Source organism: Coturnix japonica, chromosome 1 (assembly GCF_054131305.1).
Source record: "Coturnix japonica strain WE chromosome 1, WE-NBRP24, whole genome shotgun sequence".
Lineage (NCBI taxonomy): Eukaryota > Metazoa > Chordata > Aves > Galliformes > Phasianidae > Coturnix > Coturnix japonica.
In genome coordinates, this window is record NC_140663.1 from 178,375,292 (window position 1) to 178,402,540 (window position 27,249).

The following is a 27,249-nucleotide window of genomic DNA, read 5'->3' on the forward strand; positions in this document are numbered from 1 at the left end:
GAGCTTCCATGTTCCTGTATGAGCCCAACAGGCTGCAGTTTGGGGCTGACTTATCTTTTGTGTAGGACACCAGTTTTTAGGGCTGAGCTCCAGCACTGTTGGTCATCTGGTGCCCTTTGTGTTGTGCTGTCCATCTGCAAGGCAGAGGGGAAGGAATGAAGAAAGGAGCAGCCTCCTGCCCTGCTTTGCTGAGCTACTTACCCCTGCACAGCCCTGCTCACCAGGTTGATGCTCTGCCAGCCATCTCCATTGCCATGAGTGGAAAGGGCCACTGCAACCAGCAGGTCTGGTGGCAGCACCTGAATTGTGTCCAGGGCTCAAAAATGGGATATCAAATGCTGGCATGAAGGCAGGGGGACCCTGGGGAGCTGCCAGTGTCCCTCAAATGGGCACTGTTTGAGGCTGACTTATCTGTTTTGTATGGTGTGGGGACCAGATGGAGAGCTGAGGGCAGGCACGTCTCCTCTGGTTCCATCTTGGTGCTGATTCCCATCTGCAAGGCAGGAGGGAAGGAAGAAAGGAGCAGCCTCCTGCCCTGCTTTGCTGTGCTACTTACCCCTGCACAGCCCTGCTCACCAGGTTGATGCTCTGAAATTGGTTTCCTTGGCCATTTGGGGCTCACTGTGTCAGCAGCACACATTGACACGGCCACTGCAATCAGGTGGAGTGGTGGCAGCACCTGCAGTGGGGTCAGGACTCAGCAAAGCAGAGTTAAGGGTTTGGGGTAAGAACAGGGGGATCTTCGGGAGCTTCCATGTTCCTGTATGAGACCGACATGCTGCAGTTTGGGGCTGACTTATCTTTTGTGTAGGACACCAGTTTTTAGGGCTGAGCTCCAGCACTGTTGGTCATCTGGTGCCCTTTGTGTTGTGCTGTCCATCTGCAAGGCAGAAGGGAAGGAAGGAAGAAAGGAGCAGCCTCCTCCCCTACTTTGCTGTATTACTTACCCCTGCACAGCCCTGCTCACCAGGTTGCTGATCTCCCAGCCATTCCCAGGGCTGTGTGGGGCTGCCTTTGTCCCCAAGCCCGTATCAAAAGGGCCTCTGCAAATAGATGGTCTGGAGCCATCTCCTGCAATAGGCCATGGCTCAGCAAAGCTGTATCAAATGTTGGGGTGAGGGCAAGGGATCCCTGGGGAGCTGCCAGTGTCCCTCTAAAGGGCACTGTTTGAGGCTGACTTATCTGTTTTGAGTGGCATGGAGACCAGATGGGGAGCTGAGGTCAGGTGCATCTCCTCCTCTGGTTCCATCTTGGTGCTGATTCCCATCTACAGTGTAGAGGGGAAGGAAGAAAGGAGCAGCCTCCTGCCCTGCTTTGCTGTGCTACTTACCCCTGCACAGCCCTGCTCACCAGCTTGATGCTCTGAAATTGGTTTCTTTGGCCATTTGGGGCTCACTGTGTCAGCAGCACACATTGACACGGCCACTACAATCAGGTGGAGTGGTGGTAGAACCTGCAGTGGGGTCAGGACTCAGCAAAGCAGAGTAAAAGGTTTGGGGAAGATCTGGGCGATCTTGGGGAGCTTCCATGTTCCTGTATGAGCCCAACAGGCTGCAGTTTGGGGCTGACTTATCTTTTGTGTAGGACACCAGTTTTTAGGGCTGAGCTCCAGCACTGTTGGTCATCTGGTGCCCTTTGTGTTGTGCTGTCCATCTGCAAGGCAGGAGGGAAGGAAGAAAGGAGCAGCCTCCTGCCCTGCTTTGCTGTGCTACTTACCCCTGCAAAGCCCTGCTCACCAGGTTGCTGCTCTGCCCACCGTCTGCATGGCCAGGTGTGGAAAGGGCCACTATAAGCAGGTGGAGTGGTGGCAGCACCTGCAGTGGGTCCAGGGCTCAGCAACAGGGTCTCAAGTGTTGGTGTGAGGGCTGGGGGAACCTGGAGAGATGTCAGTGTCTCTCAAAAGGGCACTGTTTGAGGCTGACTTATCTGTTTTTTTGTGGCGTGCAGACCAGATGGAGAGCTGAGGACGAGCGTGTGTCCTGCTCTGGTTCCATCTTGGTGCTGATTCTCATCTGCAAGGCAGAAGGGATGGAAGAAAGGAGCAGCCTCCTGCCCTGCTTTGCTGTGCTACTTACCCCTGCACAGCCCTGCTCACCAGGTTGCTGCTCTGAAATTGGTTTCCTTGGCCATTTGGGGCTCACTGTGTCAGCAGCAACATTGACACAGCCACTGCAATCAGGTGGAGTGGTGGCAGCACCTGCAGTGGGGTCAGGACTCAGCAAAGCACAATTAAAGGTTTGGGTTAAGAACAGGGGGATCTTGGGGAGCTTCCTTGGTCTAATAGGAACCCAACAGGCTGCAGTTTGGGGCTGACTTATCTTTTGTGTAGGAAACCAGTTTTTAGGGCTGAGCTCCAGCACTGTTGGTCATCTGGTGCCCTTTGTGTTGTGCTGTCCATCTGCAAGGCAGGAGGGGAAGGAAGGAAGGAAGGAGCAGCCTCCTGCCCTGCTTTGCTGTGCTACTTACCCCTGCACAGCCCTGCTCACCAGGTTGCTGGTCTGCCAGCCATCTCCATTGCCTTGAGTGGAAAGGGCCACTGCAACCAGCAGGTCTGGTGGCAGCACCTGAATTGTGTCCAGGGCTCAGAAATGGGATATCAAATGTTGGTATGAAGGCAGGGGGACCCTGGGGAGCAGCCAGAGTCCCTCGAAAGGGCACTGTATGAGGCTGACTTATCTGTATTTTGTGGCATGGAGACCAGATGGAGAGCTGAGGGCAGGCATGTGTCCAGCTCTGGTTCCATCTTGGTGCTGATTCCCATCTGCAAGGCAGAAGGGAAAGAAGAAAGGAGCAGCCTCCTGCCCTGCTTTGCTGTGCTACTTACCCCTGCACAGCCCTGCTCACCAGGTTGCTGGTCTGCCAGCCGTTCCCAGGGCTGTGTGGGGCTGCCTGTGTCCCCAAGCCTGTGTAGAATGGGATGCTCTAATCAGGTGTTGTGGTGGCAGCACCTGCAGTGTGTCCAGGGCTCAGCAAAGCAGTATGGAATGCTGGGGCAAGGGCAGGGGGATCTTGGGAACTGCCAGTGTCCCTTTAAAGGGCACCGTTTGAGGCTGACTTATCTGAGATTTGTGGCATGGAGACCAGATGGAGAGCTGAGGGCAGGTGTGTGTCCTCCTCTGCTCCAACTTGGTGCTGATTCCCATCTGCAAGGCAGAAGGGATGGAAGAAAGGAGCAGCCTCCTGCCCTGTTTTGCTGTGCTACTTACCCCTGCACAGCCCTGCTCACCAGGTTGCTGATCTGCCAGCCATCTCCATTGCCATGAGTGGAAAGGGCCACTGCACTCAGCAGGTCTGGTGGCAGCACCTGCAGTGGGGCCGTGGCTCAGCATTGGGGTCTCAAATGTTGGTGTGAGGGCTGGGGGACCCTGGAGAGCAGCAATTGTCCCTCAAATGGGCACTGTATGAGGCTGACTTATCTGTTTTGTATGGTGTGGAGACCAGATGGAGAGCTGAGGGCAGGTGCATCTCCTCTGGTTCCATCTTGGTGCTGATTCCCGTCTGCAAGGCAGAGGGGAAGGAAGAAAGGAGCAGCTTCCTGCCCTGCTTTGCTGTGCTACTTACCCCTGCACAGCCCTGCTCACCAGGTTGCTGGTCTGCCAGCCATCTCCATTGCCTTGAGTGGAAAGGGCCACTGCAATCAGGTGGAGTGGTGGCAGCACCTGCAGTGTGGCCAGGGCTCAGCAAAGAAGAATGCAATACTGGGGCAAGGGCAGGGGGATCTTGGGGAGCTTCGAGTGTCCCAAGGAAGGGCACAGTTTGAGGCTGACTTATCTGTATTTTGTGGCATGGAGACCAGATGGAGAGCTGAGGGCAGGTGCATCTCCTCCTCTGCTCCATCTTGGTGCTGATTCCCATCTACAAGGCAGAAGGGATGGAAGAAAGGAGCAACCTCCTGCCCTGCTTTGCTGTGCTACTTACCCCTGCACAGCCCTGCTCACCAGGTTGCTGGTCTGCCAGCCATCTCCATTGCCATGAGTGTAAAGGGCCACTGAAATCAGCAGGTCTGGTGGCAGCACCTGTAGTGGGGCCATGGGTCAGCATTGGGGTCTCAAATGTTGGTGTGAGGGATGGGGGACCCTGGAGAGCTGTCAGTGTCCCTCAAAAGGGCACTGTTTGATGCTGACTTATCTGTTTTGTATGGTGTGGAGACCAGATGGAGAGCTGAGGACGAGCTTGTGTCCTGCTCTGGTTCCATCTTGGTGCTGATTCCCATCTGCAAGGCAGAATGGATGGAAGAGAGGAGCAGCCTCCTGCCCTGCTTTGCTGTGCTACTGACCCCTGCACAGCCCTGCTCACCAGGTTGCTGGTCTGCCAGCCATCTCCATTGCTGTGAGTGGAAAGGGCCACTGCAATCAGCAGGTCTGGTGGCAGCTCCTGCAGTGGGTCCAGGGCTCAGCAACGGGGTATCAAATGTTGGTGTGAGGGCAGGGAGACCCTGGAGAGCTGCCAGTGTCCCTCAAATGGGCACTGTTTGAGGCTGACTTATCTGTTTTGTATGGTGTGGAGACCAGATGGAGAGCTGAGGTCAGGTGCATCTCCTCCTCTGGTTCCGACTTGGTGCTGATCCCTGTCTGCAAGGCAGAGGGAAAGGAAGAAAGGAGCAGCCTCCTGCCCTGCTTTGCTGTGCTACTTACCCCTGCACAGCCCTGCTCACCAGGTTGATGCTCTGAAATTGGTTTCTTTGGCCATTTGGGGCTCATTGTGCCTGCAGTGCCACATTGACACGGCCACTGCAATCAGATGGTGTGGTGGTAGAACCTGCAGGTCAGGACTCAGCTAAGCAGAGTTAAGGGTTTGGAGTAAGAACAGGGGGATCTTGGGGAGCTTCCATGGTACTGAATGAGCCCAAGAGGCTGCAGTTTGGGGCTGACTTATGTGTAGGACACCAGTTTTTAGGGCTGAGCTCCAGCACTGTTGGTCATCTGGTGCCCTTTGTGTTGTGCTGTCCATCTGCAAGGCAGAGGGGAAGGAAGGAAGAAAGGAGCAGCCTCCTGCCCTGCTTTGCTGTGCTACTTACCCCTGCACAGCCCTGCTCACCAGGTTGCTGGTCTGCCAGCCATCTCCATTGCCGTGAGTGGAAAGGGCCACTGTAATCAGGTGGAGTGGTGGCAGCACCTGCAGTGGGGCCAGGGCTCAGCAAAGCAGCACCAAATGTTGGTATGAAGGCAGGGGGACCCTGGGGAGCTGCCAGTGTCCTTCGAAAGGGCACTGTTTGAGGCTGACTTGTCTGTGCTGTGTGGCATGGAAACCTGATGGAGAGCTGAGGGCAGGTGCGTCTCCTCTGGTTCCATCTTGGTGCTGATTCCCATCTACAAGGCAGAGGGGAAGGAAGAAAGGAGCAGCCTCCTGCCCTGCTTTGCTGTGCTACTTACCCCTGCACAGCCCTGCTCACCTGGTTGCTGCTCTGAAATTGGTTTCCTTGGGCATTTGCGGCTCACTGTGTCAGCAGCAACATTGACACGGTCACTGCAAGCAGGTGGAGTGGTGGTAGAACCTGCATTCGGGTCAGGACTCAGCAAAGCAGAGTTAAAGGTTTGGGGTAAGAAGAGGGGGATCTTGGGGAGCTTCCTTGGTCTAATAGGAACCCAACATGCTGCAGTTTGGGGCTGACTTATCTTTTGTGTAGGACACCAGTTTTTAGGGCTGAGCTCCAGCACTGTTGGTCATCTGGTGCCCATTGTGTTGTGCTGTCCATCTGCAAGGCAGAGGGGAAGGAAGGAAGAAAGGAGCAGCCTCCTGCCCTGCTTTGCTGTGCTACTTACCCCTGCACAGCCCTGCTCACCAGGTTGCTGGTCTGCCAGCCATCTCCATTGCCATGAGTGGAAAGGGCCACTGCAACCAGCAGGTCTGGTGGCAGCACCTGCAGTGGGTCCAGGGCTCAAAAATGGGATATCAAATGTTGGCATGAAGGCAGGGGGACCCTGGGGAGCTGCCAGTGTCCCTCAGATGGGCACTGTTTGAGGCTGACTTATCTGTTTTTTGTGGCATGGAGACCAGATGGAGAGCTGAGGACGAGCGTGTGTCCTGCTCTGGTTCCATCTTGGTGCTGGTTCCCGTCTGCAAGGCAGAAGGGATGGAAGAAAGGAGCAGCCTCCTGCCCTGCTTTGCTGTGCTACTTACCCCTGCACAGCCCTGCTCACCAGGTTGATGCTCTGAAATTGGTTTCCTTGGCCATTTGGGGCTCACTGTGTCAGCAGCAACATTGACACGGCCACTGCAATCAGGTGGAGTGATGGTAGAACCTGCAGTGGGGTCAGGACTCAGCAGAGTTAAGGGTTTGGGGTAAGAACAGGGGGATCTTGGGGAGCTACCATGTTCCTGTATGAGCCCAACAGCCTGCAGTTTGGGGCTGACTTATCTTTTTTTGTAGGACAACATTTTTTAGGGCTGAGCTCCAGCACTGTTGGCCATTTGGTGCCCTTTGTGTTGTGCTGTCCATCTGCAAGGCACAGGGGATGGAAGGAAGAAAGGAGCAGCCTCCTGCCCTGCTTTGCTGTGCTACTTACCCCTGCACAGCCCTGCTCACCAGGTTGCTGGTCTGCCAGCCATCTCCATTGCCGTGAGTGGAAAGGGCCACTGCAATCAGCAGGTCTGGTGGTAGCACCTGCAGTGGGACCAGGGCTCAGCAACGGGGTATCAAATGTTGGTATGAAGGCAGGGGGACCCTGGAGAGCTGCGAGTGTCCCTCAAATGGGCACTGTTTGAGGCTGACTTATCTGTGCTGTGTGGCATGGAGACCAGATGGAGAGCTGAGGACGAGCGTGTGTCCTGCTCTGGTTCCATCTTGGTGCTGATTCCCATCTACAAGGCAGCAGGGATGGAAGAAAGGAGCAGCCTCCTGCCCTGCTTTGCTGTGCTACTTACCCCTGCACAGCCCTGCTCACCAGGTTGCTGGTCTGCCAGCCATTCCCAGGGCTGTGTGGGGCTGCCTTTGTCCCCAAGCCCGTATCAAAAGGGCCTCTGCAATTAGATGGTCTGGTGCCATCACCTGCAATAGGTCATGGCTCAGCAAAGCTGTATCAGATGTTGGGCTGAGGGCAGGGGGATCCCTGGGGAGCTGCGAGTGTCCCTCTAAAGGGCACTGTTTGAGGCTGACTTATCTGTGCTGTGTGGAATGGAGACCAGATGGAGAGCTGAGGGCAGGTGCATCTCCTCCTCTGCTCCATCTTGGTGCTGATTCCCATCTGCAAGGCAGAAGGGATGGAAGAAAGGAGCAGCCTCCTGCCCTGCTTTGCTGTGCTACTTACCCCTGCACAGCCCTGCTCACCACGTTGCTGGTCTGCCAGCCATTCCCAGGGCTGTGTGGGGCTGCCTGTGTCTGAAAGACTGTGTTTGATAAGGGTCTCTGGAATTAGATGGTTGGTTGCCATCTCCTGCAATAGAGCTGGGACTCAGCAACATGCTATTAGAAGTTATGGTGAGGGCAGGGGGTTTTGGGGGAGCTGCCAGTGTCCCAAGGAAGGCCACTGTTTGAAGCTGACTTATCTGTTTTTTGTGGCATGGAGACCAGATGGAGAGCTGAGGACGAGCGTGTGTCCTGCTCTGGTTCCATCTTGGTGCTCATTTCCATCTGCAAGGCAGAAGGGAAGGAAGAAAGGAGCAGCCTCCTGCCCTGCTTTGCTGTGCTACTTACCCCTGCACAGCCCTGCTCACCAGGTTGCTGCTCTGAAATTGGTTTCCTTGGCCATTTGGGGCTCACTGTGTCAGCAGCAACATTGACACAGCCACTGCAATCAGGTGGAGTGATGGCAGCACCTGCAGTGGGGTCAGGACTCAGCAAAGCAGAGTTAAAGGTTTGGGGTAAGAACAGGGGGATCTTGGGGAGCTTCCTTGGTCTAATAGGAACCCAACAGGCTGCAGTTTGGGGCTGACTTATCTTTTGTGTAGGACACCAGTTTTTATGGCTGAGCTCCAGCACTGTTGGTCATTTGGTGCCCTTTGTGTTGTGCTGTCCATCTGCAAGGCAGAGGGGATGGAAGAAAGGAGCAGCTTCCTGCCCTGCTTTGCTGTGCTACTTACCCCTGCACAGCCCTGCTCACCAGGTTGCTGGTCTGCCAGCCATCTCCATTGCCCTGAGTGGAAAGGGCCACTGCAACCAGCAGGTCTGGTGCCAGCAGCTGCATTGGGTCCAGGACTAAGCAACAGGGTATCAAATGTTGGTGTGAGGGCTGGGGGAACCTGGGGAGCTGCCAGTGTCCCTCAAAAGGGCACTGTTTGAGGCTGACTTATCTGTGCTGTGTGGCATGGAGACCAGATGGAGAGCTGAGGACGAGCGTGTGTCCTGCTCTGGTTCCATCTTGGTGCTTGTTCCCATCTGCAAGGCTGAAGGGATGGAAGAAAGGAGCAGCCTCCTGCCCTGCTTCCCTGTGCTTCTTACCCCTGCACAGCCCTGCTCACCAGGTTGCTGGTCTGCCCAACGTCTGCATGGCTGGGTGTGGAAAGGACCAGTTCAATCAGCAGGTCTGGTGGCAGCTCCTGCAGTGGGGCCAGGGCTCAGCAAAGCAGTATGGAATGATGGGACAAGTGTATGGGATTGTGGGGAGCTGCCAGTGTCCCCAGAAAGGCACTGATTGAGGCTGACTTATCTGTTTTGTATTGCATGGAAACCAGATGGAGAGCAGAGGGCAGGCATGTCTCCTCTGGTTCCATCTTGGTGCTGATTCCCATCTGCAAGGCCGAAGGGATGGAAGAAAGGAGCAGCCTCCTGCCCTGCTTTGCTGTGCTTCTTACCCCTGCACAGCCCTGCTCACCAGGTTGCTGGTCTGCCAGCCATCTCCATTGCCATGAGTGGGAAGGGCCACTACAACCAGCATGTCTGGTGCCAGCACCTGAATTGTGTTCAGGGCTCAGAAATGGGATATCAAATGTTGGTATGAAGGCAGGGGGACCCTGGAGAGCTGCCAGTGTCCCTCGAAAGGGCACTGTTGGAGTCTGACTTATCTGTTTTGTGTGGCATGGAGACCAGATGGAGAGCTGAGGACGAGCGTGTGTCCTGCTCTGGTTCCATCTTGGTGCTGATTCCCATCTGCAAGGCAGAAGGGATGGAAGAAAGGAGCAGCCTCCTGCCCTGCTTTGCTGTGCTACTTACCCCTGCACAGCCCTGCTCACCAGGTTGATGCTCTGAAATTGGTTTCCTTGGCCATTTGGGGCTCACTGTGTCAGCAGCAACATTGACACGGCCACTGCAATCAGGTGGAGTGGTGGTAGAACCTGCAGTGGGGTCAGGACTCAGCAAAGCAGAGTTAAGGGTTTGGGGTAAGAACAGGGGGATCTTGGGGAGCTTCCTTGGTCTAATAGGAACCCAACAGGCTGCAGTTTGGGGCTGACTTATCTTTTTTTGTAGGACACCAGTTTTTAGGGCTGAGCTCCAGCACTGTTGGTCATCTGGTGCCCTTTCTGTTGTGCTGTCCATCTGCAAGGCAGAGGGGAAGGAAGAAAGGAGCAGCCTCCTGCCCTGCTTTGCTGTGCTACTTACCCCTGCACAGCCCTGCTCACCAGGTTGTTGGTCTGCCAGCCATCTCCATTGCCATGAGTGGAAAGGGCCACTACAATCAGCAGGTCTGGTGGCAGCACCTGAATTGTGTCCAGGGCTCAGAAATGGGATATCAAATGTTGGTATGAAGGCAGGGGGACCCTGGGGAGCTGCCAGTGTCCCTCAAATAGGCACTGATTGAGGCTGACTTATCTGTGCTGTGTGTCATGGAGACCAGATGGAGAGCTGAGGACGAGCGTGTGTCCTGCTCTGGTTCCATCTTGGTGCTGATTCCAATCTGCAAGGCAGAAGGGAAGGAAGAAAGGAGCAGCCTCCTGCCCTGCTTTGCTGTGCTACTTACCCCTGCACAGCCCTGCTCACCAGATTGCTGGTCTGAAATTGGTTTGTTTGGCCATTTGGGGCTCACTGTGTCAGCAATGCCACATTGACACGGCCACTGCAATCAGGTGGAGTGGTGGTAGAACCTGCAGTGGGGTCAGGACTCAGTAAAACAGAGTAAAACGTTTGGGGTAAGAACAGGGGGATCTTGGGGAGCTTCCATGGTCCTGTATGAGCCCAACAGGCTGCAGTTTGGGGCTGACTTATCTTTTGTGTAGGACACCAGATTGTAGGGCTGAGCTCCAGCACTGTTGATCATCTGGTGCCCTTTGTGTTGTGCTGTCCATCTGCAAGGCAGGAGGGAAGGAAGGAAGAAAGGAGCAGCCTCCTGCCCTGCTTTGCTGTGCTACTTACCCCTGCACAGCCCTGCTCACCAGGTTGCTGGTCTGCCAGCCATCTCCATTGCCATGAGTGCAAAGGGCCACTGCAACCAGCAGGTCTGGTGGCAGCACCTGCAGTGGGTCCAGGGCTCAAAAATGGGATATCAAATGTTGGCATGAAGGCAGGGGGACCCTGGGGAGCTGCCAGTGTCCCTCAAATGGGAACTGTTTGAGGCTGACTTATCTGTTTTGTATGGTGTGAAGACCAGATGGAGAGCTGAGGGCAGGCACGTCTCCTCTGGTTCCATCTTGGTGCTGATTCCCATCTGCAAGGCAGAAGGGATGGAAGAAAGGAGCAGCCTCCTGCCCTGCTTTGCTGTGTTACTTACCCCTGCACAGCCCTGCTCACCAGGTTGCTGGTCTATCAGCCATTCCCAGGGCTGTGTGGGGCTGCCTGTGTCCCCAAGCCTGTGTAGAATGGGCTGCTCTAATCAGGTGGAGTGGTGGCAGCACCTGCACTGTGTCCAGGGCTCAGCAAAGCAGTATGGAATGCTGGGGCAAGGGCAGGGGGATCTTGGGAACTGCCAGTGTCCCTTTAAGGGGCACCATTTGAGGCTGACTTATCTGTGTTTTGTGGCATGCAGACCAGATGGAGAGCTGAGGGCAGGTGCATCTCCTCCTCTGCTCCAACTTCGTTCTGATTCCCATCTGCAAGGCAGAAGGGATGGATGAAAGGAGCAGCCTCCTGCCCTGCTTTGCTGTGCTACTTACCCCTGCACAGCCCTGCTCACCAGGTTGCTGGTCTGCCAGCCACTCCAAGGGCTGAATGCAGCTGCCTGTGTCTGCAAGTCTGTGTTTGATAAGGGTCTCTGCAAGCAGATGGTTTGTTGCCATCTCCTGCAATAGGGCTGGGACTCAGCAAAGTGCTATCAGAAGTTGTGGTGAGGGCAGGGGGTTTTTGGGGAGCTGCCAGTGTCCCAAGGAAGGGCACTGTTTGATGCAGATTTATCTGTATTTTGTGGCATGGAGATGGCTGCCCTGCCTGCCGTCTGCATGGCCAGGTGTGGAAAGGACCACAGCAATCAGCAGGTCTGGTGCCAGCACCTGCAGTGGGTCCAGTGCTCAGCAACGGGGTGTCAAATGTTGCTGTGAGGGCAGGGAGACCCTGGAGAGCTTCCAGTGTCCCTCAAAAGGGCACTGTTTGAGGCTGACTTATCTGTTTTTTGTGGCATGGAGACCAGATGGAGAGCTGAGGTCAGGTGCACCTCCTCCTCTGCTCCATCTTGGTGCTGATTCCCATCTGCAAGGCAGAAGGGATGGAAGAAAGGAGCAGCCTCCTGCCCTGCTTTGCTGTGCTACTTACCCCTGCACAGCCCTGCTCACCAGGTTGATGCTCTGAAATTGGTTTCCTTGGCCATTTGGGGCTCACTGTGTCAGCAGCACACACAGACACGGCCACTGCAATCAGGTGGAGTGATGGTAGAACCTGCAGTGGGGTCAGGACTCAGCAAAGCAGAGTTAAGGGTTTGGGGTAAGAACAGGGGGATCTTGGGGAGCTTCCTTGGTCTAATAGGAACCCAACAGGCTGCAGTTTGGGGCTGACTTATCTTTTGTGTAGGACACCAGTTTTTAGGGCTGAGCTCCAGCACTGTTGGTCATCTGGTGCCCTTTGTGTTGTGCTGTCCATCTGCAAGGCAGGAGGGAAGGAAGGAAGAAAGGAGCAGCCTCCTGCCCTGCTTTGCTGTGCTACTTACCCCTGCACAGCCCTGCTCACCAGGTTGCTGGTCTAACAGCCATCTCCATTGCCGTGAGTGGGAAGGGCCACTGCAACCAGCAGGTCTGGTGGCATCACCTGCAGTGGGTCCAGGGCTCAGCATTGGGGTCTTAAATGTTGGTGTGAGGGCAGGGTGACCCTGGAGAGCTGTGAGTGTCCCTCAAAAGGGCACCATTTGAGGCTTACTTATCTGTATTTTTTGGCATGGAGACCAGATGGAGAGCTGAGGACGAGCGTGTGTCCTGCTCTGGTTCCATCTTGGTGCTGATTCCCATCTGCAAGGCAGAAGGGAAGGAAGAAAGGAGCAGCCTCCTGCCCTGCTTTGCTGTGCTACTTACCCCTGCACAGCCCTGCTCACCAGGTTGATGCTCTGAAATTGGTTTCCGTGGCCATTTGGGGCTCACTGTGTCAGCAGCACACATTGACACGGCCACTGCAATCAGGTGGAGTGGTGGTAGAACCTGCAGTGGGGTCAGGACTCAGCAAAGCAGAGTTAAGGGTTTGGGGTAAGAACAGGGGGATCTTGGGGAGCTTCCTTGGTCTAATAGGAACCCAACAGGCTGCAGTTTGGGGATGACTTATCTTTTTTTGTAGGACACCAGTTTTTAGGGCTGAGCTCCAGCACTGTTGGTCATCTGGTGCCCTTTCTGTTGTGCTGTCCATCTGCAAGGCAGAGGGGAAGGAAGAAAGGAGCAGCCTCCTGCCCTGCTTTGCTGTGCTACTTACCCCTGCACAGCCCTGCTGACCAGGTTGCTGGTCTGCCAGCCATCTCCATTGCCATGAGTGAAAAGGGCCACTGCAATCAGCAGGTCTGGTGGCAGCACCTGCAATGGGCCAGGGCTCAGCATTGGGGTATCAAATGTTGGTGTGAGGGCAGGGGGACCCTGGAGAGCTTCCAGTGTCCCTCAAAAGGGCACTGTTTGAAGATGACTTATCTGTTTTTTGTGCGTGCAGACCAGATGGAGAGCTGAGGGCAGGCTTGTGTCCAGCTCTGGTTCCATCTTGGTGCTGATTCCCATCTACAAGGCAGAAGGGAAGGAAGAAAGGAGCAGCCTCCTGCCCTGCTTTGCTGTGCTTCTTACCCCTGCACAGCCCTGCTCACCAGGTTGCTGGTCTGCCAGCCATCTCCATTGCCATGAGTGGGAAGGGCCACTACAACCAGCATGTCTGGTGCCAGCACCTGAATTGTGTTCAGGGCTCAGAAATGGGATATCAAATGTTGGTATGAAGGCAGGGGGACCCTGGAGAGCTGCCAGTGTCCCTCGAAAGGGCACTGTTGGAGTCTGACTTATCTGTTTTGTGTGGCATGGAGACCAGATGGAGAGCTGAGGACGAGCGTGTGTCCTGCTCTGGTTCCATCTTGGTGCTGATTCCCATCTGCAAGGCAGAAGGGATGGAAGAAAGGAGCAGCCTCCTGCCCTGCTTTGCTGTGCTACTTACCCCTGCACAGCCCTGCTCACCAGGTTGCTGCTCTGAAATTGGTTTCCTTGGCCATTTGGGGCTCATTGTGTCAGTAATGCCACATTGACACGGCCACTGCAATCAGGTGGAGTGGTGGTAGGACCTGCAGTGGGGTCAGGACTCAGCAAAGCAGAGTTAAGGGTTTGGGGTAAGAACAGGGGGATCTTGGGGAGATTCCATGTTCCTGTATGAGACCGACATGTTGCAGTTTGGGGCTGACTTATCTTTTGTGTAGGACACCAGTTTTTAGGGCTGAGCTCCAGCACTGTTGGTCATCTGGTGCCCTTTGTGTTGTGCTGTCCATCTGCAAGACAGAGGGGATGGAAGGAAGAAAGGAGCAGCCTCCTGCCCTGCTTTGCTGTACTACTTACCCCTGCACAGCCCTGCTCACCAGGTTGCTGGTCTGCCAGCCATTCCCAGGGCCGTGTTGTGCTGCCTGTGTCCCCAGGCCTGTGTAGGACGGGCCGCTCTAATCAGGTGTTGTGGTGGCAGCACCTGCAGTGTGTCCAGGGCTCAGCAAAGCAGCAGCAAAGGTTGGGGTAGGGCAAGGGGTCCCTGTGGAGCTTGCGGGGTCCTGCAGGAGCGAGGTGGGATCTGGCTTGGGAGTGACTTATCTGTGCTGTGGGTGAGCACAGCAGCATCTCGCCGTCCTGCTGTGCCCCTGTCCCCGTGTGTGGCTGTTAGGCAGAGGAGGAGCAGCTCCCATCCATCCCCATGGCTGCTCCTGCCCACCACAGCCCTGACTCACTCGGGTACTCGGCGGCCATCTCTGGCTGGCGCTGCCCTTCTGGTCAGCATTCCGGGCTGCTGTGACACCCAGCTGGCTCTAGAACGCAGCCCCCACTAGTGCTGTGCTCTTGTGACTGCAGGGTGGTTCCTGGAGCTGCTGGCTGCCCCTGGGAACGTGGCTGTGACATAGTGGGGCTGGTGCTGCCTGGGATGGGGCTGCTGCCTTCTGCCCTGCGTGTCATAAAGAAAGACAGCAGTTGCCCTCATCAGTTTTGTTGCCCTTCTCTAGACACGTTCCAGGGCCTCAATGTCTTTATTGTAGTGAGGAGCCCAAAACTGAACACAGTATTTGAGATGCAGCCTCACCAGAGCTGAGTACAGAGGGATGATCACCTCTCTGCTCCTGCTGGCCACACTATTTCTAATGCAGGCCAGGATGCTGTTGGCCTTCTTGGCCACCTGGGCACATTGTCAGCTCATGTTCAACCGAGCATAAACCAACACCCCCAGGTCCCTTTCTTCTTCACAGTCATCCAGACACTCTGCCCCAATCCTATAGCGCTGCATGGGGTTATTGTGGCCAAAGTGCAGGACCTGGGAATCCATCCATCATCCAGCCAGCCAGCCAGCCAGCCAGCCATCCATCCTCCATCCATCCATCCTCCATCCATCCATCCATCCATCCATCCATCCATCCATCCCATCCTCCATCCATCCTCCATCCATCCATCCATCCTCCATCCATCCACCCATCCATCCATCCATCCATCCATCCATCCATCCATCCATCCATCCATCCATCCATCATCCATCCATCCATCATCCATCCATCCATCCATCCATCCTCCATCCATCCATCCATCCTCCATCCATCCATCCATCCATCCTCCATCCATCCATCCATCCATCCATCCATCCATCCATCCTCCATCCATCCATCCTCCATCCATCCATCCATCCTCCATCCATCCATCCATCCATCCATCCATCCTCCATCCATCCATCCATCCATCCATCCATCATCCATCCATCATCCATCCATCCATCCTCCATCCATCCATCCTCCATCCATCCATCCATCCATCATCCATCCATCCATCCATCCATCCATCCTCCATCCATCCATCCATCCATCCATCCATCCATCCATCCATCCATCCATCCATCCTCCATCCATCTCTAATGCTGGCAGATATTCCTCTGGGGTGAGGGCTGCATTTAATTGGGAGCATCCATGTGGGGCAGGATCTTTGCTCATTTTCACGTGGTACCATGGAGTTCCCCATCACCTTCTCTCAAAGCACAAGTGGTTCCAAAGGGGTTTTGTTCCAGTTAACAGAGAAGAGATGCGTTTACATGCAGAGATCAACATCCCCAGCTTCATCTTTTTGGTGTGACCCTCCCATGCTATTGCTTTTGGTTTACAAGTGTATCTCTGTGCAGCTTCAGTTGGTGAGAAATCCACTTCTCTGTTGTGTAAGCATTCCTAGAAGCAGTGTTTTTTCCAAAGGGAAGGTTAATTATTAACTTAAAGTTACTGTTTGCATGCTTTTACAGCTTTAAAATCTACAAACCATAGTATAATTAAGGGCAAAAGGGAAAACATCGAGTGTTGCCCTTCTAGGACAGTTCACTGACCTAAAGGCTGCTCACATGCAGAAATGGGAACCTCTCCTGGCTGCACGGTGCTGGCCTTTCCCTTGGGAAGTGTTTCTCCAGCCTGGATCCATGTATGAAGCAAACCCTAATAAATGATGCATTTCACATTATAAATGTTACTCTGTTGGCTTCTCTACATACAGAGTGTATGATTTGGGGCTAGGGGTGAAATGTCATCCTGAGAGATTTCTGATTCTCACCCTTCTGTTTCTGCAGATCATTAAGCTGAAAGCAGAAGCCCGTCTGGATCTCCTGAAGCAGATCGGCGTCTCGGTGGATACGTGGCTAAAAAGTGCAATGAACCAAGTGATGGAGGAGCTGGAAAACGAGCGCTGGGCCAGCCTGCCCTCGGTGACCAACAACGGCTCTGCACACCTGGTATAGCCCCATCCCCTCCCAGTACTTAAAGGGAGCTTCCAAGCGGAAGGGGAGTGACTTCATACCCGGTCTGACAGTGATAGGAGAAGGGAGAGGCTTTAAAATAAAAGAGGGGAGATTTAGGTTGGATGTGAGGAGGAAGTTCTTTCCTTAAAGGGTCCTGAGGCCCCAGCACTGCTGCCCTGAGCTGTGGGGGTCCATTCCTGCATGTTCCTGAAGCCAAGGATGGGCCCTGGGCAGCCTGAGCTGTGGGGGTTGGAACGGGATGGATGACCTGCAGGGTCTCCTCCAACCAGAGCCATTCTGTGATTTGAGATGTTATAAAATACCTGACTGCACCTCTTTGTGCAGCTTGGGCTACCCAGGGTCCCATCCAGGGCTGTGGGCACCTCCAGGCATGGGGCAGCACAGCTCTGGGCAGCAGTGCTGGGGCCTCACCGCCCTGTTTGAGATTTTAATTGACTTCCATGTCTGTGATAAGGGTGCTAATGGTGTGTGGTAGCAGTTGTCCCTTTCTTCTCCCTTTTCTCTACCTCTTCCAGCTCCTGTTGGGCACATTGCATGCTGCCCAGTGCTCAGCTCCCATCCCTCTGCCCTGCAGCCAGTGCCACCCCCCTGCCACCAGCATGGGAGGTTATAGGCTGACTCCTACATTCCCCTTCTCCACTTACATAAGCTCAGTGTAGGAAGGAGCTGCTGTTGACCTTGGCCAGGCAAGGACGAGATGTAGATGGAATTCTTAGAACTGCAGAAATTACATTGGGTGCAATTATTGGAGAAATACTGCATCCAGAGACAAGCAGCACTTCCACTTCAGCCTTGAAGAGCAAGCAAGCAGCAGTTAGTGTTCCAAAGGCAGCTCTGCTGTCCTCGTGTCACAGTTTGTGCTCTCAGTGTATTTCAATTAAACAATGAAGGCAAGGAAGGCAGCCTTGATGGTTTGGTCCCTCTGTATGGTGCAACACTCAGAAGCTGTTTCTCCTTACCTGCCCAGTTGGTTGACTCTGATAGAACAATGAGATGCATCATCTTGGAAAGGAATCCTCTTTTTCTTCCCGCTGTAGACACCATCCAGAAAAGTTGATGATCCTTTTGAATTTCACTGGAAAATGCAGTGCTGCTGTTACATGTAATGTAATTGTGAGACCTTTGTGCTGCTTGCAGGACATCATAGGGAACTCTCGTGTTGCTCAGCTCATTTTATTGTTGCTTCATTTATTTTTGTTTGACGTCTGCTTTGACTTCACATTGAATTTGATGAATCTCCTTGCTTTTAACAGATTAATGCTGATGCAGAGAAGGAAGAAGGAGAAGAGTTTGAGGACAGCATGGATGTTTTTGATGACAGCAGTTCTAGTCCTTCTGGTACTCTTAGAAATTACCCTCTCACCTGCAAAGTCGTCTATTCCTATAAGGTTTGTGATCTATTTTTCTCTAACATTTCTGTCTGCTTGGAAAAACAGATCGCACATAAGAGCTGTAACTGATAAACTCACAAAGTAGTTCTGAGTAACTATACAATAGGCTGGGTTGTATTCGGGCTGATTCCATTAGCCCTCTTGAGTGAAGAAAGCAGGCAGAAGAACCCTCACGTTCAAGTATGTTACATCATAAAAAAACGCTTTTATTCTCTCTTTTTCCTGTTGTGTTTTTTAGGCTTCTCAGCCGGATGAATTGACTATAGAGGAGCACGAGGTATTGGAGGTGATTGAAGATGGAGATATGGAAGACTGGGTAAAGGTATCACTTTTTCCGAGGCTGTTTTCACTCTTACTTGTTAGAACTTGGGCTGTGGGACAGAAGCTTATAGTGCTGTAGGGTACAGCTGAGCTCCTTTGGTGTCCTTGATCTGCAGGCACGGAATAAAGCCGGCCAAGTGGGCTACGTCCCAGAGAAGTACCTGCAGTTCCCAACATCCAGCAGCCTGCTGAGCATGCTGCAGTCCCTTGCTGCACTGGACAGTCGGTCCCACACCTCCAACAATTCCACAGAGGCTGACCTGGTGTCGGGCAGCCTGAATGGAGATTCCAGTGGTGAGTGTTAGTGGAGAAGCAAACAGTGAGTTAAGCTTGTTCTTCTATTCTTAATAACCATCCCTTTAATTGCAAGAATCAGTGTAATAATTAACTTGGCTAGCCCATACATTTGTGATTAACGTTAACTAAGATCAGAGAAAACTAAACGAATTGGACTCAGCAGTTGTGTTGCACTTGTTGGTTTTTCTTTCTCAGGCTGATGCTGATTACCCTTCTGTTTTTTTCTTCCCCTTCCTCAGTGTGTTTTGTGAAAGCACTTTACGACTACGAGGGGCAGACAGATGACGAGCTGTCCTTCCCGGAAGGAGCCATCATCCGCATCTTGAACAAGGAGAATCAGGATGACGATGGCTTTTGGGAAGGAGAATTCAATGGGCGGGTTGGGGTGTTCCCATCAGTGTTAGTCGAAGAACTGACAGCCTCAGAAAATGGAGAGACTCAGTGGATTGGAGATACTCAGGTATGTGAGGACGGGGGGTGTTTGTTGGGGCATTTTCATGTAAGAAATCCAGCCCTTTCCACTCCTTGATGAACATGGGCAATCTGGAGCTTTTTCTTTGGCTGTTCACGTACGATATGTTATGAAAATGTGATACAGATATCAACCAGTGTGGGAGATTTTGCAAGGCTGGGAAGATCTGCTGCTTCTTCAGCAGATAAGAAGCAACCAGTTAAAGAGAAGGTGAAAACAAAGAGTGCTTACCTTTCAGCTTCTTACCCAGCCTAGTAATTAGCAACCAATGTGTTTGGGCAAATGAAACACGTTTGTGAATAAAGGAAAGTATTCGAGTAGAAAGGAAATGAGCCAAGGAGAAAATTCAGTCTGCTCCTTGTAATGAATTCATGGCACAGACTAAGACATCAAACAGAACCCAGCAAAAAGAGAACTGTGGAGCTCCCATAGCCCTAATGCAGTGTTTTCATACTTAAATCCAGTCTGTGTCTTCTCAGCTTTTGGCAGGGAGAGCACTGCAAGTGTTGTAGCATAGTCGTTTTTGACACCTGCATTCATTGCCTCACAGTTCTGTAACCTGGCATTTCATTAGAAGATCAGACACGTTCTCATCTCTGTCTGTGATGCTGGACATTGGGGCTTCCACATGTCCTGCTGATGTTGTCCCACTGGTTTTGTTCTTTGAGACCATGAAAAATGAGGAGTACTCAGCTGCATTCCTGGACATGCTCAGAGCTTCTCTGTTCTTAGCAAGCTTTGCTTCTCTTAAGTATGTCTTGTGCCTGTTGGAGGTAACCAGAGAGACATTCACAGTGCTTGCTTGATGGACCCCACACCCACTCCATGTTAAAGGGTTAGGGTTAAGAGTTACCCTTTGGGCTTAGGGTTATGGGTTACCCGTTTGGGTTAGAGTTAAGGGTTGCCATTTGATTTAGGGTTAAGGATTAAAGGTCACCCTTTTGGGTTAGGGTTATGTGTTACCCCTTTGGGGTCGTTACTCATTTGAGTTAGAGTTAAGGGTTACTCATTTGGGTTAGGGTTACAGGGCTACCATTTGAGTTAGTGTTAAGGGTTACCCTTTGGGGTTAAAGAGTTGTCATTTTGCGTTTCCTTCCCAAATGGACCCTGGCACTTGTAACAGATAGTTTTTCTCTAGACAAAAGTTCCAGGCATACTATTGCCTCAGAGGTCTTCCATGCCTTGGTGTGTGTTAGGAGCTGGGCTTTCATCAGCACCTCTCTCCATTACCAGGTGTCCCCCACCCCGAAGCCAAATCACACCCTTCCACCGCTGCCGCTGTACGACCAGCCTCCCACCAGCCCCTTCCACAGCCCGGATAAAAGAGGCTCCCAGTACTTCCCCAGGTCACCATCGACTAACGGTGAGTGTTGTGATAGTGAAAGAAGCTGGGCTGCAGTAGGAAGGGCAGCCAGCAGACTGGAGGTGATCCTTCCCCTATGCTCAGAACCTCCTCCGCCCAGTGCCCACTTCCCAGCAGGACACACTGACATAGTGGCCAAGCCCATCACAGGGGTCTGTCATACAGAGGAAGGCTGAGAGCTGGCACTGTTCAGCCTCAGGAGAAGGCTGAGGGAGGAAGCTGATCAAAGAATCATAGAATGATGGAATGGCCTGGGTTACAAAGGCCCACAGTGCTCATCCAGCTCCAACCCCCTGCTGTGTGCAGGGTCACCAACCAGCAGCCCAGGCTGCCCAGAGCCACATCCAGCCTGGCCTTGAATGCCTGCAGGGATGGGGCATCCACAGCCTCCTGATCTATCAGTTCATTGCAGGGAGTTGGACTGGATAACCTTTAAAGGTCCCTTCCAACTCAGACCATTTTGGGATTCTATGAAATAGATAAAAGAGGTGGAGTTGAACTCCTGAGGAGTGAAGGGACAAAAAGTAACAGGAAAAACTAAAATACTGAAAATTCCACACAAAGGTTTTGCTTTGTAGTTTTATTGCGAAGGTGATTGAACATCGGAGCAGGTTACCCAGAAGTCTTCATCCTCAGAGATGCTCAGAACACAACAGGATGTGGTCCCAGACCGCGTGCTGTGGTGGAGCCTGCTTTGTGCTCAGCAGTTGGACAGGTCACCTTCCAGCCTCAGCCATTCTGTGGTTCAGGGCCACACTCAGAGACAAAAATGGGACTTCTGAAGGGCACCAGTGTTGTGTAAACACTGCTTGTATTGTGATATATACTGCTAGCAAAGAAAACTTTAAAATACTCCGCACGTTACCCCTTTGAAGTCGGCTCATAACATGTCATGAATCATGGAATCATGAAGGTTGGAAAAACCTTCTCAGATCCCCACCCCCACCCCCCATGCCCACTGCCCTCATCCCTCAGTGACACATCCCCACGGGTCCAGGCACCCCCAAGGACAGTGACCCCCCAACTCCCTGGGCAGTGCCAGTGCCTTGATGTTCTTCTGGAGAAGGATGTGTTCCTAATATCCACCCTGACACAACACGAGGCCATCACCTCTCATCACTGTTACCTGGGAGCAGAGGCTGACCTCCCTCACCACAACCTCCTTCCAAGAGTTTGAGTGAGCTTTAAGGTCCCCCCTGAGTCCAATCTGAGCAAGAGAAGAAAACATGGTGAGGAATGCTCTGATCCCATTCTGGTACAAAGCCACCACTCAGCACTGATTTGCTGTTGTTTAAACCTTTCAGAAAACAGCTTCAGCTCAGAGTCCCCTGGCTTCTCACAGCCTCCACGGCTTCCTCCTGAAACTTCATATGGCAAACTGCGACCTGTAAGTTTCAGAACTGGGTTTTTGTTGATGGGGTGAGGCAGCCAGTTTGTATCACTGGCCTGGGGAGGTTGGGGGGAGCACTCAGAGAGCTGCCAGTCCTGTGGCTTGGGGTACAGCACCCGCTCCTTTGGCTCTCGGTGCTCTGCTGATCCCATTGCTGCCTGTAGTAATACAGAAGAACGGTGTGAGGAAAGGTCTGTCCACACCCCTTTGATAATGCTGTACATGTGTGAGAAAGCTGTGGAACACGAGAGCTGTTTGAGATAAGTGGGAACTGGAACAAAACAAAGCTGCTCTTGTTCAAACTGTAAGTCCTGGCTGGGTTTACAGGTGACCTTGAATCTTATCTGTTCCCTTTTTATCTAACCTGCCCTTCTGTATCTGCCTTTATGGTTGTAATACCTTCATGCCTCTTTTCATGGATGGTGAAATCTAACCTGGGAGGAGGATTTTACATCTCTGCTCTAGGCGTTAGTCAATAAACTTACAGCGGGCTTTGGGAGTTTACTTCTGTTGTTGCCACATGTATTCCTGCTGTGCAGAACGACAGAAGAGCTGGAGAACAAGAGTCAGAACAGTTTAATCGTATGATTTGTACCATTGCTTATTATCCAAAGGCTGAATTCCCAGCCACACCACATGCTGGCTGCAGCCAGACAGCATTATTTGCAGTTATACTTTGGGGTTACGTTTATTTCCAGACCACTTGATTTAAGGATTTTGAATTAAAACTACGTAAGAGTGACGTCCCCTATATTTTGTGCTGCCTTTGCTGCCTACTTGGGGACATCTCAGCAGAAAAGGAAAAGCAGCATTTCATCACTTTGGTCTTGCAAAGTCCATCTGCGAGGATTAACTGTGGGTTAAGGATGGGCGCTTTCAAAGTCCTACACCAGACTGCACTGAGATGTAATGTTTGTGTTCTCCCAGCATTTCTAATGAATGAAATTGCAGGAGAAGTTTTGTTTTGAATGAATGAATGAATATTCAGGACTATATTCTGAATGTTCCAGCAGTCCGTGAGTTAGCTTTATTCACCGAGATACACAAGGCAGATACATGGCTGCATCATTAAATATTGAAGGGCAGAACAGAGCAGCTGGAATTTATCTCGCTCCCTGGTGAAATGACTGATTCAGCTCTTTCATTTTGTAGATCTGTATTTACTCTGTGAGTGTCTTTTCAAGATGCTGCAGCAGTCGCATGTCTTAATTTAAAGGATTTCTCAGTGCTGCATTTTAAATACGTGTGTTTTGAAAACATTGTGACGCTTTCTGTGATGTTGTGGTGTTCCTACTCACAACTCATGCTTTTCATAGCAACTCATTGCGATAGAAGAAGTCCTCCACGAGGCACTGCTAAAGCCTGTGTTAGTGCTCCATCAGAGGCAGTAAAGGGGTATTGATGTGGCAGAGTGTAAAAATAGCACCGGATTTCAGGTAGATACCATTGAGGTCAGCAATTGATTAAATGTGAGTAAGCTGCTTGTGTTCCTCAAGACGTTCCTGCCCCTGACAGCCCATGTAGGTACAGGTGTAGTGCTGGTGGAGGGGGTGGGCTCTCCCCCATCCCATCCACCTTCTGTCCATGTTGGCATCAAGTTGAGTGCAGGGCTGCACCTCAGTGTGAGCTCAGAAGTGCTGGGTTTTGTGCTGCTCATGGGCTGCTTCTGTCTATTGCAGGTGCGAGCAGCTCCGCCACCCCCAACACAGCAGCACCACCGCCGGCCAGCAGAGAAGATTGAGGACGTGGAAATCACGCTGGTGTAGTGGCTGGACTCGTTCCGTAGGAGTGCTACAATCAAGACCAAACCCGGGATTTGGTCGGTCTCGTTTTTAGGCACCTTTGCATGATGAAGACTTCGAATAGAGCAAGAGATAGGGGGGATTTTCTGGGACGGTGACATGGCGGACCCCTTCCCACGGTCATGACTATTTTGTGCCTTTGTTTCGTTTTTGCTTTCTATACATCATTCTTCCTCTCTTAGCACAAACCCAGGCGGGCCGAGCAGCGAGCGGAGGATCGCCACCGAGCAGGTTTCTCTCTTGGCTGAAGATGGTCATTTTTATACGGAGGCTGAGAAGGAGCCTCCTTCCGCAGCGTAGTCACAGCGCCCTTCCATCACCTGCGTTAGTACAGTATATTACTGTTGCCATAGGAATGTGTTAAAGATTGTCAATTCTTCAAGTAGCGTTACTTGTCTGATTAGGTATTAATCAGCTCTAACGGAGTGAAAAAGGGAACTGAGAAATGAGTGTAAGGAGAGGCTGGCTCCTCTTTAATGCCCTCGCGGAAGGAAGAAACAGGAAAATAGTCTTATAGGTAAGGAAAAGTGATGCGGATCATACAGCGTTAATTACATTAATGCACACCTCTCCAATAATTAACAGTTAAGCGGAACTAAATGTTCTTTGTATTAATATTTATGCAGTACATTTAGTAATAGAGTATCTAATACGGAGGTGCTGAATTAGTAGCAACATCTTCTTCCATAGCATAAACCGACCGGTAGAGAAGTGAGATTTTTGTCTAGATCTGGAAATTGAGCTTCATTTTTTTTGTTTTCTTAGCAGATTTTGGGGGGTTTTTGTTTTTTAAGTGTTTGGCTCACTCTTATCCCAGTTATCGCTGCGTGCTTTATTACCCAACGTTAGCAGTGTATCTCTGTCACCATCAGGCTGGAGTTAGATTACACCTAGATGCCTACCTGCCATATTTAGGTTCTGCATTGGACGACCCCGTAGCCTTGTCCCAGCAGAGCCCTGTAAGGAGCCTCATACAGCTGCTGAGCTCCCTGCTGTCTGCAGACCTCCAGGCTGCTGCTGGGGCTGCGGTCCCAGATTCCTCTCTCACAGCAAATAGAGGGAGGACATCAAAACGACTTTTAAACCTCTGGAAAGGAAACTCGTTTTTGTTGTTGTTCAAAAAGAAAAGGGGAGAAATGGTCAGAGGAGAGGGGAGGAGCAGACGAAAGCGGGTTGTTCTTCACCTGTGAGCAGTGAACTGTTGCTGGAAGAGCAGCACCCATCAGATGAAAGCTTCGGGCATCACAAGGCAGTCTTCCCTTCTGTTGTGAGTTCTGTGGATGCTCTGTTATGCATTCGCTTTCCCCTCCGCCAGTAGCAGTTCTGCCTTTAGTTGAGTTCCAAGGGCTGTTCTTTGAGGCTGCATTCACAACAACCATCCAACAAGATTCCAGCTGTGCGCCTCCTTTGGGCCGCATCTCCCAACCTGCCCATCTCCCTCCCCAGCGGCCGCTGGGAGAAGAGGAGCTCCTGGATGGGTTCTGGAACCGCTGACTGTCCACTGCGGTCTGATTCTTTCGTACCTCTTGTCCTGTTGATCTGTTTGAGGTCTTTTTACGTGTTTATCAAACTTGTTCTTAAGTTTAAAAAAAAAAAAAAAGAATAAAAATGTTTTTATTAAGATTTAACTGCAGAAACGTCGAAAGCTTCGCAGCGCAGAGAAAAGCAAGTCTTGCCATAGTGCCCACCCCTTCGGCCAGTTTTTGTCTGTGTGTCCTCCATAGGCGGACTCTCAAAATTCAGAAAAGTGTTATTTAAAGCCTCTTTTTAGTTGTATTTTAAAATATTTTCTGCAAGAGCTGCTAATTTTATTTAAAAAAAAAAAAAAAAATAAGGAAAAAAAAATGAGGAAAAGTTGTACAAATATGCCTCCTTTCAATATGATTTCTTCATACAGGGCATGTATTCGACATCTCATCGTGTACAGTGTCAGTACACTGAAAGCATCGGTGCAAATGCTTTCTATCGGCTGTAAAAAGTTTGTATTTATTATGTATAAAAAGTTGAATAATAAAAAAAAGAAAAAGAAGTGGAACCAAATCCCCGGCGCTGCCCCCATACGAGGCACTGCTGGATGTCTCTGTAGAGTCACAGAGGCACCAGGGTCGGGAAGGACCTCCAACATCATCCAGTCCATCCATCCATCAGCCCCAGTATTCCCCACTATACCACGTCCTGCAGTGCTGCCCCTCCATGGGTCCTGAAGCCCTGCCTGGATGGGGGCAGCCTCTTTACCTTCTGATGAGTTGTTTTTCTGCATGTCATTTCCTGGTTTATTACCTTTCTATGCAGAAATTGAGATATTTTGCTTTTTATCCACACACTTAAAGCAATCTCAGACGTCACTTCGAGGTGGTATTTATACGAGGAACAAAACGATGCCAGAAACGGAGAGCCGGCAACAGAGCTCCAGTTCTCACAATCACTGCTTAATGGCCTTTATGCAATTAGGATAATTGCATTAATTGGGAGAGTGGTTGATAATAACCCTCCCTTGTGGTTGCCCCTTCCTGGTGCTGACTGGCTGTGGAGTGAGGAGCCCTTCCCATGCAGCACAAACCTTACACACCGATCCTGCTGTGCTGTGGCACTCAGTGCTGTTCTATTGCAGCCAGGTCTGCTCCCCTGGTTTCCCCACAGGTGGGTGTTTGTTGCATTAGGTGAAGCCTGCACAGGGCAGTTCGGTGCTGTTTGAATGATGCTTGGTCCGAAGCCAGAAGGAGAAAAGAAGGGATAAAAAGAAAGAAGAGTTGCTGCAGCCAGGGATGCAGCAAATGAGACAATAAAAGATGAAGAGAGGAAAATGCTGACGTGCTCACTGTACCAAGCAGTCTCCTGCTCGCAGTGCGACCCAGGGGGATTGGGCATCGCAGAGCTGGCGGAAGGATGGCTATAGCACAGGAACCTCTGCATTGCAGAAGCACAGATTGCATCTAGAAAACACACAGACTGCAGCGACACCGGGGAGTCGGTCAGTGGCACTGAGCTGGAGCAGATGAGCGTTCTATGGTCTGCAGATGAGCACAGTGGTCGCTCAGCAGTTCAACTCAGCAGCATTTGTGTGTGCAGAGACCCCCAGGGTCGGGGCTGTGAGCTGCGGGTGTCCCTGTTCACTGCAGGGAATGGGACCAGATGAGCTGAATGCAGCGCTATGCCCGGAGCTGTGTGCTGGCATTGCTGCAGGTGGAGGACACAGTGAAAGCAGTGCATGGCCACATCTCAACCTGCAGGAACTCACTGCTGTGGAATGCACCGTTGCCATTCCAAATGGATAATGAGGATGGGAATGCAATTAATTGGCTGGTTGGAAAGAAGAGGTTGAGTCACCTCTGTACCCAGAGCAATGCAGGTTCACTTCAGCTCTGTGATGAAGGGCCGTTCTATTCTGAAGCTGCTTTTTTCTTCCAGTCCCACGTTTTTACCTTTTTTTTAAGCGGATGTTATGTCTTAGATTTTACTTTTTTAATGTAAATTGAGGAACAGCTGCTGCAAGGGACGCTTCTGCTCCTCTCTGATTGGTTTTGTCTGTGCTGTAGCTTCTCCCTTTCACCATCATTTCTTAAAAGACAAATGAACTCCCAGGCCCTGGTGCACTGGGAATGCTGACAGCAGCTCCTTGACTCCCATTGCAATGCTATCTATCTACTATCCAACCTGACCCTCCCCAGGCACATTAGGCCATCACCTCTCATCCTCTCATCCAGGATGCACTGCGTCTGTCTCTGCTTTTCCGGAACTTTTTAACAGAACTTCCAAAGAAAATAATATTGTAAATCTCCTCATTTAACCCCAAAGGCAAAACGTTATCAAAATGTTAATGTTAGGTTCCTGAGCAGAGCAGGAGTTCCACACTCTGAGCTTTACTGATGGTGTTGAAATGGAGTAGACCCAGAGTGGCAGCCAAGAGCAATGTAGGATGCAGCCATGGGAGCTGCAGGAGGGAGCATGGAGGATTTCACCACCACCTTTGAGAGACTGCAGCAGCAAAAGGCAG

The 27,249-nt window shown here is 51.7% G+C and overlaps 1 protein-coding gene across 2 annotated transcripts in view; it reads left to right on the top strand.

Annotated features, from left to right (window-relative positions):
* The window catches only part of FCHSD2 (FCH and double SH3 domains 2), a 137,829-nt gene extending 112,545 nt beyond the window's left edge, over positions 1-25,284 (top strand). For both annotated transcript variants that reach the window (XM_085536670.1, XM_085536669.1), the window contains 8 exons: positions 16,031-16,192; positions 17,473-17,607; positions 17,849-17,932; positions 18,048-18,225; positions 18,468-18,688; positions 19,934-20,063; positions 21,368-21,450; positions 23,133-25,284. In XM_085536670.1, the coding sequence (XP_085392796.1) occupies positions 16,031-16,192; positions 17,473-17,607; positions 17,849-17,932; positions 18,048-18,225; positions 18,468-18,688; positions 19,934-20,063; positions 21,368-21,450; positions 23,133-23,219 (1,080 nt within the window). In that variant the 3' untranslated portion in view covers positions 23,220-25,284. The remainder of the gene's footprint in view (positions 1-16,030; positions 16,193-17,472; positions 17,608-17,848; positions 17,933-18,047; positions 18,226-18,467; positions 18,689-19,933; positions 20,064-21,367; positions 21,451-23,132) is intronic.
* The last annotated feature ends 1,965 nt before the right edge of the window (positions 25,285-27,249 follow it).